This window comes from Neofelis nebulosa, chromosome 8 (genome assembly GCF_028018385.1).
Source record: "Neofelis nebulosa isolate mNeoNeb1 chromosome 8, mNeoNeb1.pri, whole genome shotgun sequence".
NCBI lineage: Eukaryota > Metazoa > Chordata > Mammalia > Carnivora > Felidae > Neofelis > Neofelis nebulosa.
Genome location: NC_080789.1, coordinates 21941740 through 21956971, shown reverse-complemented (window position 1 = coordinate 21956971; position 15232 = coordinate 21941740). Strand labels below are relative to the sequence as shown.

At 35.0% G+C, this 15232-nt stretch overlaps 2 protein-coding genes across 15 annotated transcripts in view; one reads left to right on the top strand and one right to left on the bottom strand.

Moving 5' to 3' along the window:
• Positions 1-15232, bottom strand: part of ANKS1B (ankyrin repeat and sterile alpha motif domain containing 1B) — a 1084349-nt gene that overhangs the window by 771760 nt on the left and 297357 nt on the right. The window lies entirely within an intron of this gene.
• GARIN6 (golgi associated RAB2 interactor family member 6) lies at positions 11826-14257 on the top strand. The gene is made up of 2 exons (XM_058741692.1): positions 11826-13167; positions 13881-14257. The coding sequence occupies exons 1-2, from the start codon at positions 12553-12555 to the stop codon at positions 13992-13994; spliced, it is 729 nt and encodes a 242-aa protein (XP_058597675.1). The 5' UTR covers positions 11826-12552; the 3' UTR covers positions 13995-14257.

Sequence of the window (15232 nt, the reverse complement as noted above, 5' to 3'; positions counted from 1 at the left end):
GTTGGAGGAACTACTGAAGATGTAAATGTGAACAATACTCTTTTCTTAGAAGGCATGATCAAATGCTAAAGAGATTAAAAAAAAAAAAAAAAAAAGGAGAGGTTCTGAGCATTAGGTCCAAATGAACTGAGTTGGAATATTTACCCCTGCTACTTCATAATTTTCACCATAAACAAGTTAATTGACTTCTCTGCACCTTGGTTTTCTCACCTATAATGCTGCTTGTGTGAAATGCTGTACAGGGCATCAAGTATGCCTCCTTACAATACATCGAACCCAAGGAATTCTCCCAGTTATACAATCATTTTTTCTCAGAGAAGGTCTTCAAAAGAAAATATTTTCTTACTCATTCCCTTTCTTAATCTGCATATAGACTCCATATGTCTTTTTGGTTTGAAAGGCATGAGAAGAATATTCACTGCGTACCTACTATGCATGGGTGAGTTAATAAATGTTGAAAAGAGGTAGTGAGTGTGAGTATCAAACAAATCATATTCAGGACTTTAAAAAACTACACAAAATGATATTATCAAGACTTAAAACTTGAGGGGCACCTAGGTGGCTCAGTCGATTGAATGTCTGACTCAATTTTGGCTTAGGTCATGATCCCAGAGTGATGGATCGAGCCCCACATCAGGCTCTGTGCTGAGCATGGAGCCTACTTAAGATTTTCTCTCTCTCCCTCTGCATTCTGCCTCTCTCTCTCTCTAAAATATTTTTTAATAAAAAAAAAAAAACTTAAATTTTGAGTACCAAGATTTTCAGGGTACCAATTTATGCAACTCCCATTGAAAGCAACCACTAGGTAATCACCCACTCTGGTCTCAGCTCACATTTCTAGTACCAATTTGCAGAACCAAGCAATGACATATAGACCTCAACCTAAAGAGCAGCTGAAATAAACTAGGATCTAAGGTTTGGGACTCTAGAGCCTCTCTAAAATATCAGCTATATGACTCAGCCTGCATGACATAAGAAATTCAAGCCATGAGGCTTCAGAAAAAAGTGCAGATCAAAAAATGACCAACAGAACAGCTATAGAGCTTATGAGGTGAATCTAATCAATATCATAGTCAAATAGATAAAAAAAAATGTACATGATAGCAAGATATGGCAAATGATAGAATGGAAAAGAAAGATAAATCATTCAATATTAATGCTAGATATATTCTCCTTCCTCTGGACCTTGAGTCTTGATAGAAAAGTAAATTTAATTTCAGCATGCTATTTGTAAACATAAATATGTAAATGTGATTCACTGGCTAAAATTTTGTAGTGTAAGCCTATGAACAAAATATGGGAAACTTGGCCAGTGACACAGGATAGAACATAAATGTGAACAAGCATGACAGTCTATAAGTCTACAAGGTAGCAGGTGAAGAAGGGGAGGAAACATGAAAAAAGGAGCACAGGAGCTAATATCTTAATTTTCCAAAATAGGAAGTCAAGAAATACTGCCCAAAGTTGATGAAACATAACACAGAAATATAAAAGTATTATCTAAACAAGTCAAGAAATACTGCCTAAAGTTGATGAAACATAACATAGAAATATAAAAGTATTATTTAAACTTCTTTAAGTATAATATTATTTAAAGTCACCAAGCTAACCAGTAACAAAAAACAAAAACCAAAAAACCACACACCTAAAATTTATCATAAAAAATAGCAAACATATGTAGAAGGATTGTAGACAGAGATAATATAAGTGAGCTAAAATCCTTACTCACAGAGAAATAAGATACATCATTTAAAGCTGATCAATCAGGAATTGAGATATATTATTTAGAAATATGGTAAGCTTGAGATTCACTCTAGTGTGTGACACATTCAATAGTTATTGAATACCTGCTAAGAAGCAGGTATTTTGATAGGTATCAAAGATTTATAGGCAAATATGAAACATTAATATAGAAGTGGTCAGTTATATAACTAGAAAATTAACATAATATGTCAAGTGATATTTTAGTAATAATGTTAAAGGCCTTTACTATCATAGAAACTAAACATATAGTGTACACAAAATAAAATTGAGATCCTAAAACTTATGCCCCACAACCAAAACTCTAGGAGAAAGAACAGAGATGGAATAACACTTAGAGGAGTCATATTAGAGATACTATTTAAACATATATGGTGGTGTTTAGTTTCTAGACTGATGAGTCTACACTATCATTATCTAATGCTGTAATGCTGGGTCCAATCAATTCAATAAGAGAAAAAATCAAAAGATCATAAAGATTGAAGATTCAGAGACATAGTTGCTATTATTTGCAGGTTATATAATTTCCTCATCAGAATATCAACTTGAATATTTATATAAACCATGGTGTGATTCCTAAGATGACAAAAAAAAGGTAGAAAAGTTAACAGCTTTCCTATCTACTAGCAGAAACCAGTTAGAAAATACAATGGGAAAAATATTCACAAGAGAAACAAATATGAAATAATAAAAATAAAACCATTAAATGTAGAAAACTACATATAAAAAAACTAGATGTTACTTAACAACATAAAAAAGGACTTGAAAACATAGAAATTTATATTACACTCCTGAGAGGGAAGATACAATATTGTAAAAACACCAATTTTCTCCTAATTAATCTCTAAATTTAACATTTTTCCTAGCAAAAACTCAGGAAGTAAGATCTAAAACTATAAAACTCTTAGAAATAAAATGGGTGAAATCTTCATGACATTTGATTTGACAATAATTTCCTGGATATGAAACCAGAAGTATAGGCAACAAAGGCAAAAGCAGATAAACTGGACTACATCAAAATTAAAAACTTCTGTGTTTCAAAGGACACAATTGACAGAATAAAAAGGCAATCTATGAAATGGGACAAAATATTCACAAATCATATATCTGACAAGGAATTAATATCCAGACTATACGAAAAACTCCTACAACTTAACAACAAAAAAACAGTCCAATTTTTAAAATAAAGAATTTAGATATTTCTCCAAAGAAGATATACAAGGGCCAATAAATAAGTACATGAAAAGATGCTCAACATCACTTAATCATTAGAGAAATGCAAATCAAAACCACAATGATATGTCACCTGACACCTATTATGATGGCTACTATTTAAAAAAAAAGAACATAAAATACAATAAAAGTATTGATGTGGATGTGAAAAAATTAGAACCCTTGGGCACTGGGTACTATTGGTGGAAATGTGAAATGCTACAGCCATTATGGAAAACAGCATGTCAGTTCCTAAAAAAATTTCAAATAAAATTACCATATGATCCAGCAATTTCACTTCAGGGTATATGTCCAAAATAATTGAAAGCAAGGTCTCGAAGAGGCATTTGCACATCCGTATTCACAGCAACATTATTTGCAAGAGCCAAAAGGTGGAAGCAACCCAAGTATCCACTGATGAACTAATGGATAAGCATAATATGATATATACATGCAATGGAATATTATGCAGCTTTTAAAAAGGATATTTTGACACATGCTAAAGCATGGATAATCTTGAGGACATTAGGCTAAGTGAATTGAGTCACAAAAAGACAAATACTAGATGATTCCACTTACTTGAGATACGTAGAGTAGTAAAAATCATAGATATAGAAAACAGAATGGTAGTTGCCAGGTGCTACAGGTAGGAAGAAATGGGGAGTTATTGTTTAATGGGCACAGAATTTCAGTTTTGCACAACTGAAAAGTTCTAGAGAATGATTAAATGATGATGTTAATAAACTTAACATCACCGTACTGTATGGCTAATATTGCAATATCTCTGTTATGGGTATTATACCACAGTTTTTAAAAAAATTTAAAAAGGGAAATGAATGCAATATAACATTTAAAATCAAAACAAAAGGCTAGGCTATTTAATAAATGGTGCTGGTACAACTAATCATTAATTTGGGGGTGAGGAGGAATCCAAGATAAATTATAGAATTAAAAATACACATATATATATATGTGTGTGTGTGTTTATTTATACAGATAAGTTTGTTTGTATATCTCTCCAAAGTTAATAATTATACACTTATATTATACAGTTAATAATTATACACTTATATTATATATTATTTATACATTGTATTTATTTATACATATATATGTATTTTAATTCTATAATTTATCTTGGGTTCCTCCTCACCCCCAAATTAATTAATTATATATATATATACATATATATATATATATATATATATATATATATATACACACACACACACACACATACATATAGTAGTTCCCTTTTATCCACAGGGCATATGTTCCAAAACGCCCAGTGGATGCCTGAAACCATGAATAGTACCAAACCCTATATAAACTATGGTTTTTGCTATACATACATACCTATAATAAAGTTTAATTTATAAATTAGGCACAGTGAGAGATTAACAACAGTAGTAAATTCGAGCAATTTTAACAACATACCATAATAAAGGTATGTGAATGTGATCTCTCTCTCTAAATACCTAATTGTACTGTCCTCATCCTTCTTGTGATGATGTGAGATGATAAAATGCCTACATGATGAAATAAAGTGGGGTGAATGATGCAGGCATTGTGACATAAGTGCTAGGCTACTATTGACCTTCTAACAAATCCATCTGAAAGAGGATCATCTGCTTTTGGACTGTGATTGACTGTGGGTACCTGAAACCACAGCAAGCAAAATCACAGGTAAAGAAACTACTATGTAAATACATACATATATATATATATATATATATATATAATACACATATACAGTGAAACTTTGGATTGTGAGTAACTTGTTCTGTGAGTGTTCCACAAGATGAGCATTCCTAATAAATTTTAACTTCATAAACGAGCAACGTCTTGCAATACAAGTAGTACCTGACACCAAACATCACATGATTACAACTGAACCAATGGTTCTCGAAATTTGCTTTGATATACAAGTGCTTTGGATTACAAACATGTTTCCAGAATGAATTATGCTCACAAACCAAGGTTTCACATAAATAAAAGATGGCAAACTATTTTTATAATTATGGAGTTGGTCAAGGTCAGCCTAAACAAGACACAAAACGCAGAAGTGTTAAATAAATGTATTTTAAAATCTTGGCTTCATGAAGATGAAAACTTCTGCACCACAAAAAAAGAAACATAAACAAAGTTAAAGGGCAAGCAACGAATTGAGGAAACATTGTTTTGAAATATTTTTCACAAAGTTTGATATCCCGACTATACAGTGAATTCTCACTTTCACAGTAGTTTTGTTTCACAAAGTCACCATGACCACTGAATTAGCAAATACTGAATCACTGCTCCTAGGAGTAATACAGGGTTAGGTACCTGCAAGTCTTTGGTCACAGCATTTTCATCAACTGATCAATATATAATTTGTTAGATATGTGTTTTTATTTAAAGATAATTTATTCAACATATATTTTTTGATTAATAAACACAACTCACAGCCAATAGCACTACAACTTATGCCTGAATGAAGCTTATCTGACACACATATTTTCTCAGAAGGTACATCAATCACAGCCTTCTTGAGATCCGGGAAACTCTAGGCACAACTTCAGCACCATACTGAGAGTAATTTTAAACAGTGAAATCCCCCCTCAAACAGCACAAAAAATTGTTTAAGTGGCACTAAATAGGCTGAGAAAATGAAAACTGCTTATGCAGTTTAAGAGCTGAAACAAGAAGGCAGAGCTTTACCTATTCAACTGGAAATGTGTGCATCAAGAGACTCAAAATTTTCAGTGCTCTCTGCATGTCCATGAATGAAAGCATCACAAGTATTGACTTGAGGGTTACAAATAAATTTCAGCAAGTAGGCACACTCACAAGTACATAATCCACAAAAAACAAGGATTAGCTGTATTAAAATATATTTATAAATAAATTATTTTAAAAATAAAAAATGTTAGGGGTGCCTGGGTAGCTCGGTCCATTGAACTTCTGACTCTTCATTTTGGCTCAGGTCATGATCTCATGGTTCATGGGATTGAGCCATGTGTCTGGCTCTGTGCTGACAGTGGAGAACCTGCTTGAGATTCTTTCTCTCCCCCTCTCTGTGCTATTCCCCTGCTAGCACGCACGTTCATGCACTTGTCCTCTTTCTCCCTCAAAATAAATAATTGTTTTAAATAAATAAAAATTAAAATTAAAAATGGAAAGCCAAATAAACATGTAATTCACACAAAAAGAATACAAATGTCCAAAAAATATTTGGGGGAAAAAATTCCTTCTCACTAATAATCAGAGAAATGTGACTTAAAACAATGAGAAATAATCATTGATGTCATTAATAAAAATTATACAAAGACAATCCACAAACAATTCATCCCACAGTGTCTTCCAGCTGTCTCTACATAATCCTCTCAAAAGAGCAATTTAAAATTTAAAGACAACTGCACCAAAAATGTCTCGAAAAGTATAGATTAACATGAAAAATTAATTAATGAATGAGTGAATGGATGGGATTGGTGAATAAATAGATGGATGGACAGGTGCAAGCAATTATTTTCAAACTATTCTATGGGGACTCATGGTGACATAAGGAATTGGCATGACTTTTTACAACTCATGGCATTTATTTTTTTCACAAAATATAAAACATTCATTAAAAAATTAGATTGCTTATTATAAATAACCCAAACAATGTTTAAGTATATAAAGTAGGAAGTTAGAGTCCCTCTGAAATATTAAGGATTAGATTTAACTATTAGATACAACTATAACAACTATTAACATAGTATTAGCATAGTATACATATTGCCAGGCTTTCTAAACACAAATAAATATTATTCTTCTCTTAATGCACTTATTATGAAGTTAGTTTGCACTATACATACTCTTCTGCAAACCCTATTAAAATTGCTGGATTGTTATTTTCAAAAACCAAGAACTGAACAGAAAAAGATTAGTTTGCATTTGTATAGGAAGGAATTTATACAGAAGCTTACATTTATATTTTAAAATCTTTATAACAATCCTATAAACAGAAAAATAGCCTTCTCATTTTAAATTATAGGAAGCAAAGCATAAATTACTTGTCTAAGATTATACAACCAATAAATAGCAGTCAGGATAATGACCTGAACTAAATCTTAAGGTTAATCAGGGCAGAAATCATATGTAATCCTTATTTTATATCATTCACAGTTACCTGGCACAAAATTTAAAACAACATGAGGGTATGATGCATGTTTATATTGTTTAGTGCTCTATACCCTGCATGTAACAAATGGTCAGTAAACATTTATAGAATAAATACATGGATGAATGTATAAAAGAATAGAAAAATGTGGAGGGATTCTAAATGAACGGAGATTCCTATCAAGCCAACAATTTTTTAATCTTTAAGATAAATAATAAATATATTTAACAGATCAACTACCCTGGAAACACAATGTAAGATGATAAATCAATTGAATACACACTAAGAAAGAGTGACATCAGTAATTACTGATATACTCTTCAACAGAGAAATGCTACAGTGAAAAATACTGAACAGTAGACAATATGCAGATTTAGCTTACTGTGAGAAAATGGGCCCTTTAAAACTTTTTTTTTTAATTTAACAAAGTATTCACATGGGTTTGGATCAAGCATTATAGGTATGCAAACTTGGGGAAGTTACTTAATCTCTTGAAACTCAATTTTCTCAAGGTTAAGTGAAAATATTTTATAGAATTGTGGTGAAATTTAGGAGATATAGGAATGTAAAGTGCCTCTCACCATACCTGGCATGGGCTGGTCATTCAATAAATGCCAGATATTGGTTTTTTTTTAAGTTTATTTAGTTGTTTTGAGAGGGAGGGGGAGAGTCAGAGAGAGAGGGAAAGAGAATCCCAAGCAGGCTCTGCACTGTCAGCAAGGAGTCCAGTGTGGGGCTCTATCTCACAAACCATGAGATCATAACCTGAGCTGAAATCAAGGGTCAGATGCTTAACAGACTGAGTCACCCAGGCACCCCACATGCTAGCTTCTACTGTTAGCATTACTATTATCATTATCAGTATGATAATAATTTCCTAAAAATACACAAAATGAAGACTTTCCAATGGTAAAGTTTTAGTCCAATTATTTTAAGTCATTAAAATGACTCATAAAATCATAAAAACCTAGATCAAATGAATGCTTGATATTTAAGCTAAAATACATTCCTCTGTAAATGCCCACATCTCATGCCTTCTGCCTAGACACAAAAAAACATGCTTCTGTTATTTGAATGAGTATGTAACAGATGAAAAGTCTACTACTGACCTAATTTCCACAGTCACTATATTAGTCTCCATTACCGACTGTAACAACCACAAACTTAGTAGCTTAAAACAATATTAATTTAATCTCAGACAGTTACTGAGATCAGAAGTCTGAAAGGAGTTTTACAGGGCTAAAATCAAGGAGTCAGCAGGGCTTATTACTTCTGGAGGCTCTAGGAGAGATTCTGTTCCAGCCTTTTCATTTTCAAGATGCCACCTACATTCCTTGACTCATAGCTCCTTCCTCCATCTTTGAAGCTAGCAACGTAATATTTAAATTTTTTTTCTCTTTCTTCATCATACCATCTTCCCTATTTTAAGGACCCTTATGATTATGTTGGGTCCACCCAGGCAATACAGGATAATCTCCCCAATTTAAAATCCTTAGTCACATCTACAAAGTCCCTTTTGCCATACAAGTTAACATATCCACAGTTTCTAGATATTAGAACATGGACATTTATAAAGAGAGGGGGACATTATTATTTATTATATTTCATCCCCCCAAAGATCACATTCATCCACAGCAAAATCCATTCATCCCCATCTCAACATTCTCCCAAGTCTCAACCCATTGAAGCATCAATTTAAACTCAGAATCTCCTCTAAATCTTATCAGCTCAAAAGTCCCAAATCTCATCATCTAAGTAGGTATGGGTCAAGTTCTGAGTATAATCCATCTAGAAGTCCAAAATGATTTTCACTGGGCGGAGCTTGTTCTTTCTGGAGGCTCCAGAGGAGAATTCACTTCCTGCTTTTTGGCCACCTGCATTCACTGATTTGTGGTTGTATCGCTCAACCTCTGCTTCCATCATCACTTATCCTTCTGACTCTGACCCTTTTGACTTTTTTTTTTTTTATAAAGACCATTGTGATTACACTGGACCCATGTGGGTAATCCATGATATCTCCGCATTTCAAGATCCTGAACTTAACTGCATCTGCAAAGCTCCTTTACCATGTAATGTCACAGAGTCAGGTTGTGAAGATCAAGATGTGAAATCTTTTGGGGGAACTAATCTGCCTACCACAGCGGATAAACAATGTTCATTAACTAAATTGTATCTAAAATGTTTAACCCGTATGTTCAATTACATTGTTTTAAGTACTCCCCTCATTCACTGCCCAAATTACTGAGGTAATATTTTGTCATTTTTACATTTTGAATGTTTATTCTTCTGAAAGTTTCAGCAAGAAGTTCAGCAACAGAATAAGATTGTATATTGAATCATACAATTCCCGGAGCTGTTGAGATCTGAATAATTCCTTGACTAATTATTATTGTTTTGAGTATTTCCAAAGTACATAGAAGCTTCATTACAGGCAGAAAAAGTTAAACCCCTATAATAAAAATCATAACTATTCTCAAGCTGAAAGATACCTAACGAATCATTTCAATTTCAAGGATGAGAAAAATAAGACCTCGGGAAGTTAAATGATATAGTAGATGACACAAACTCTAATGTACAGGACAGTGAGAATAAACTTATTTTAATAATATCTAATGCTGAACTGCATGGAAATCTGTTCTAAGAGCAAGGCTGAAAAAAAGCTACTGCATTCCTGGGGCACCTGGGTAGCTCAGTCAGTTGAGTATCTGACTCTTGATTTTGGCTCAGGTCATGATCCCAGGGTCATGGAGTCAAGACCCTCAGTGTAGTGGGCTCTGTGCTGACTGTGGAGGCTGCTTAAGATTCTTTCTCTCTCTCACTCCCTTTCTCTCTCTCTCTCTAATCTCTCTCTCTTTTCCCCTCTCACTCTCTCTCTAAAATAAAAAAATAAAACATTAAAAAAAGAAAAAAGAAAGCTAATGCATTCTCATAAAAAGAATTCCTTAATCTCAGGTTTTGGTAGCTTTTTATTTAGCCACCTGAACTTCTTAAATATTGAGGCAAATATTAATAAGGTATTTTTCTAAATTGCTAGGGGAGTCTGATAAACTATATCAGACTAATGAAAATTAGAGGTATTTTCCAGAATGCTACACATCATGATCATGAGGATGATTAATAGCAGTTCTACTGTTGTTGGACTAATGACTGGTTTGGAAAATTTTCTGAAAGTTCATAGTCCCTATAAGTATTATAGTTTCTTATTTCCCTGGAGACAAAGCAATTAACTCATGCTCTAATGGAACCCTAAGATAAATATCTTGCTAATACATGTTCATGGCATAAAAGTGCTTTTAAGAAAACAGGTGTATCTTCACTTAATTTTTTTAAAGCATCTAAATTAAATTATATAGTGCCCAGTGTTACTTATTCTTTTCAAAAAACACCAAAACTAGTGCAATATCTTTAAAATGTTACTTCAATTACTAAATGTATATTAGGCTTATTGATTTTTCTAATTATAAGATAAGTAATATGGACATAAAGTAGAAATTAAGATATACAGACCTTAAACAGGCCAGTAAACATTGTTATTGATACGTGAAAATCTTCTTTTTAAAGTAAAAATACTCATATTAACAGAAATAACCAGATATTTCAATATGAAGGGAAGAAAAATGTTTGTTTTGACCTACAGAAAAAACTAAAGTCTCAAAAACTACGGCTTTTCATATGTATGTGTATGTGTGTGTTATGTACACCATAATGCCAATAGAGAGATTTTAATCTTATTCAATTGACAACATTTATAATAGTTGGCAAAATTTCTCAGAGTTTATATATATATACGTATATATATATATATATATATACGTATATATATATATATGTATATATATACATACATACAATCTGATAGTGGGTAAGGACAGATCATAAATGTAATCTTTAAGGTTCTTTTCACTGTAAAGTCAGAATACAGATGTCTAGGAAAAAGTTTAAATATCTCATCAGCAATGTGAGGGTGTATCAAAACATAAAATTTATTGTGGCTGTAAAAATAGACATTGTTAATAAAAATATTTTTATTTTTCCCACTAATAGAAATAATAATTATCCTAATAAAAATACAAAGTGTAAAGAAAATAAAAATTACAGCACCCAGAGATAAGCACTTTAAACATTTCACTGAACATACCCTCATATGCAAACATGCACACAGATGATCTTACATAAATTGGACCACAATTTATGTAGTTTGAAATGTTTGCTTTGCTCTTTTTAAGAAAAAAAATCTTTTCATGTCAAATAGGGAACTGCATAATGATTTTTATGACTGCAGAGTATTCTAGCATAGAATGCTCCATAATTTATTTAACTAAACCCTTATTGTAAGATATTAATCTTGTTTATAATCTTTTTTTGCAACAATAAACCTTGATAAACACCCTGTACTAACCTATTTACCAACTTGTCTGATTCTCTCTTTGAAGTAAATTGTCTACAATTACTTCTAATTGGCTACAAAACTGGATAAGAGAACGTGTATATTTTCTGTATAACAGAAACTTTACCTAAATCTTTTTGAAAGCAATTTGCCAATATGTATTAAGATCCATAGATGGGGGAGGGAGATCCCTGGGGGAGGGAAGTGTGCTGAGCTGTGGTAAGCAGGGTGGGGTACTGAGCACAGGTGGGGTGAGGTGGAGAGGACAGTGTCCTTTCTCTGAGGGAGGGGCTGTTGGGCGACAGAGACAAAGGAGTGCGGGGTAAGCACAGGTCACAATGGGCAGGAGAGGACATAAGGGGTCCTTCAGGGTGGTTTAGGCCTAGGTGGAGGCTTAGGTTTGGGAGGAGAGGAGCAGTACGAATACAATTGGCGGTGAGTTGTGGAATCCAAAAGAGCAAAGGTTATTGTGAACCAGTGTGTCAGGCTCAAGAGGAGGCCCCTCCCCACTCAAGTGAATACCAACATCTGCATGACTCAACATCTGTGCACTCTGACATCTACTGGAACCCCAACATCTACGTGCCTCGGCATCTGCAAACCCTGACATCTACTGGGGCCTGGATCTCTTGCTTCTCCACATCTGCACACTGTAGCATCTACTGGGGCCTAACCTCTGTGGGCCTCCACATCTGTGCACCCTGACATCGACTGGGGTCCCAACATCTGTGCACCTTGACATCTATTGGAGCCCTGACCTCTACTCCTCAACATCCGCATATGGTAACATCTACTGGGGCCCTGGCATCTGTGCACCCCAACATCTCCATTCTCTAGGCAGAGCACAGTATGGTGCAGATACAATAGTCTCTAGCACTGAGCAATTGGTAATTAGCACCCCCACCCTGTTCTCAGTTGCTCAGAGACAAAAAAGCCTGCAGAAGACCACTGCTAGCCCACTTGCTAGAGAAATCAGGGAAAGAGGACACCCTGCAAAGTGTGGTAAGGTGTGGAGGACCCCTAGGAGCTGTCGTGGCAAAAAATAGCCATGAACAGCCAATTTAAGTTACCACATTACACAGCCCAAAGCAGCCCTGCGATGGGTATGTTTAATACCTCCATGGGGAAACTGCAGCAACAACTGTACAAGGGAGAGTATAGTATATTCAAGTATGCACCAATGTTTGAGAGTGACTTTATACAGGTCAGCAAAAAAGGAGAAGTGATTGATGTGCACAACCGTGCCCGAATGGTAACTGTGGGCATCGTTCGCACCAGCCCCCACCTCACACTACCTGATGTCATGCTGCTGGCCCGACCAGCTGCTATGTGTGATGACTATAACAGATATGGCCCTGCCACCCCGGAAACACGTTACAAGCCTACACAGATCTTAGAGCTAACCAGGCTGCTTCCCTTGAAGTTTGTAACGATATCCATCCATAATGGTAAAAAGCAACAGCTCCACCTGAAGCTTGCCACTGGCCGCTCTTTTTACCTTCAGCTGTGTCCCCCTTCCAACACAAGAGATCTTTTTGTCCACTGGGAAAACCTCGTTTACATTCTGAGACCACCAGTAGAGGCTTACAGTGGTTCCCAGGCCATCCCAGTTGGGAACACACTGGACATAACTGGGTTTGAAGAGAAGAACAAGAGCCCAGGGGTAAGTCTGCGCAAAGACTCTAAAAGATGGGGGCAGAGTGCTGAAGGAGAAGAGCTGAAAGTCCTGTAGAGCCATTGGTACTGAGGCTTACCTAGAAAATGCATTGCATGTAGATGGTTCAGGGCCACAAGAGCCTCCATTTGTAGGCCATGTCACATTGGGGAGTGCTCCAGAGTGTTCCCCAAGGCTGTATGTCAGAGCTTCCTTAGCTTCCTTAACTCTTAATTTCATATCCAATACTGTGTCGCCATGTGTGGCATCCTGACCATCTATTCTTGAGCATACACTGCTACATCCAGGTAGGCTGATATGTTGTGGGATGTAATGCCTCTACCGCCATGTACTGATTTTGCATACATCAGTGGCAGAGGGATGTGTTTGTGTGCATGTTTAGTAGCTATCAGAATATTAAAGTGCATACCACTTGGCCAGCAGAAATACTAACGTAAGGGTATAAAAAGTAGTCTATGAGGATATTCACTGGTGAATTATAACAGTGCTCTCACTGGCACTGGAATTGTATGAGCAAAACTGGAATGATCATCATGGTCATTGTAGAGATACTAAAGAGGGGAATTCCTGCAACAAATGGGAGATTGGATTGAGACCTCAAAATTCTTATCATAAGCCCTTGTTGTTTAGCTAGAGGAATAAAAGAAACAGACCTTTCTGCCCTCACTTTCTTTATTTCACTTGTTTGTCTTCCCCCACAGGCAAATGTCATTCATGTCTATGGAAGGGATCAAGATCAAGTTGGCATCAAGAGTCTTCACATGAACCCTACAGTGTTTGAGACCACCTATCATGGTTATGCTGGGGAGGAATGAATTCATCAAGCCTCCCACACATACTGCATTCAAGAGTTCACATACTTCTGCAGTCACAAAGCCTATAGCATTTGATAAAAGGGCAGGGATGGCGACAGGAGCAGACTTTACAGATCCAGGAGGAAGCACAGCTAGAATAGCCACAATGGGTGCATTCAACATGTCTTAATACTATTGTTAGCAAGGGCTGCAAGCCTTTCTTGTCTTGAGAGGGTACTTCCAGCACATCAGTAGGAGATACTGGCCTCTTCCCAGAGGGCAGAATAAATATGGTGATTCCAAGAACAGAAACTACTGGCAAGCCCATTGCAAAGGCAGCTAACAGCTCAGTATTGGGACCCTTTATTACAATCTTACAGAGTGAAGGCTACATGAGTGAACAGGATGGAAGTCAGAGACCTCCACTCAGCAGGATTGACTCTTTCAGAAATAGCCTCAAAGTCCTATACTGCACGTGGTGCAGAGATGGACACCTCATCCAAGACTGTGGAGGAAAGAAATATCACCCACCCTAACACAGTTCAACTCAGATTCTATGCTCTAATGACATATGCTCTGTTAATAGGGAAAGGTAGTAATAAAAACAAATGGCAATTTATTATCAGGCTCTGAACTATCTTTAACTTCCTCTTAACTTGATATTTGTGATTATATGCAGATGACAGAATAAAATGTTTAAGATTACTCTCAGAGACCCTCCTCCATTTATCATCAATATGTATTCACCAAAAAAAGTCTAAAATTTACTAAATACATAACCAGGAACAAAAGCAAATGATAGTGATGATGATGATAATGATGATGATGATGATGATGATGATGATATTATTGTAAGGCATGTTGAAAACTAATTATACTTTACAGAAAGAACTTCATTTCCTCAGTCTCTTTATTCTTGTTCTTTGCCCAACTTAAATATTATTTAACTGCTTTGAAATTATACTAAAGTACCCAATATATTCTATAAGTCTTTATTTTAATTCCTTGATGTTATTTAAAATTCTAAATTTCTTGAAATTTTTACAGGAAGCAATTCCTTTTAAATTCTAAAACTTAGAATTCTAAATAACATCTAGTCACAATGGAAGGATAAAATGCCGTATTAAAACTAGAAAAACAGAAAAATGAGCTGAATAAAAGCTCAATTTAAAATCTAGACAAAAACTGGAGATTAGATAATCTTAGAAGTGTAAGATCTACAGGATCAGCCAATGTTCTAATTTTTGCAAGTAAAAAAT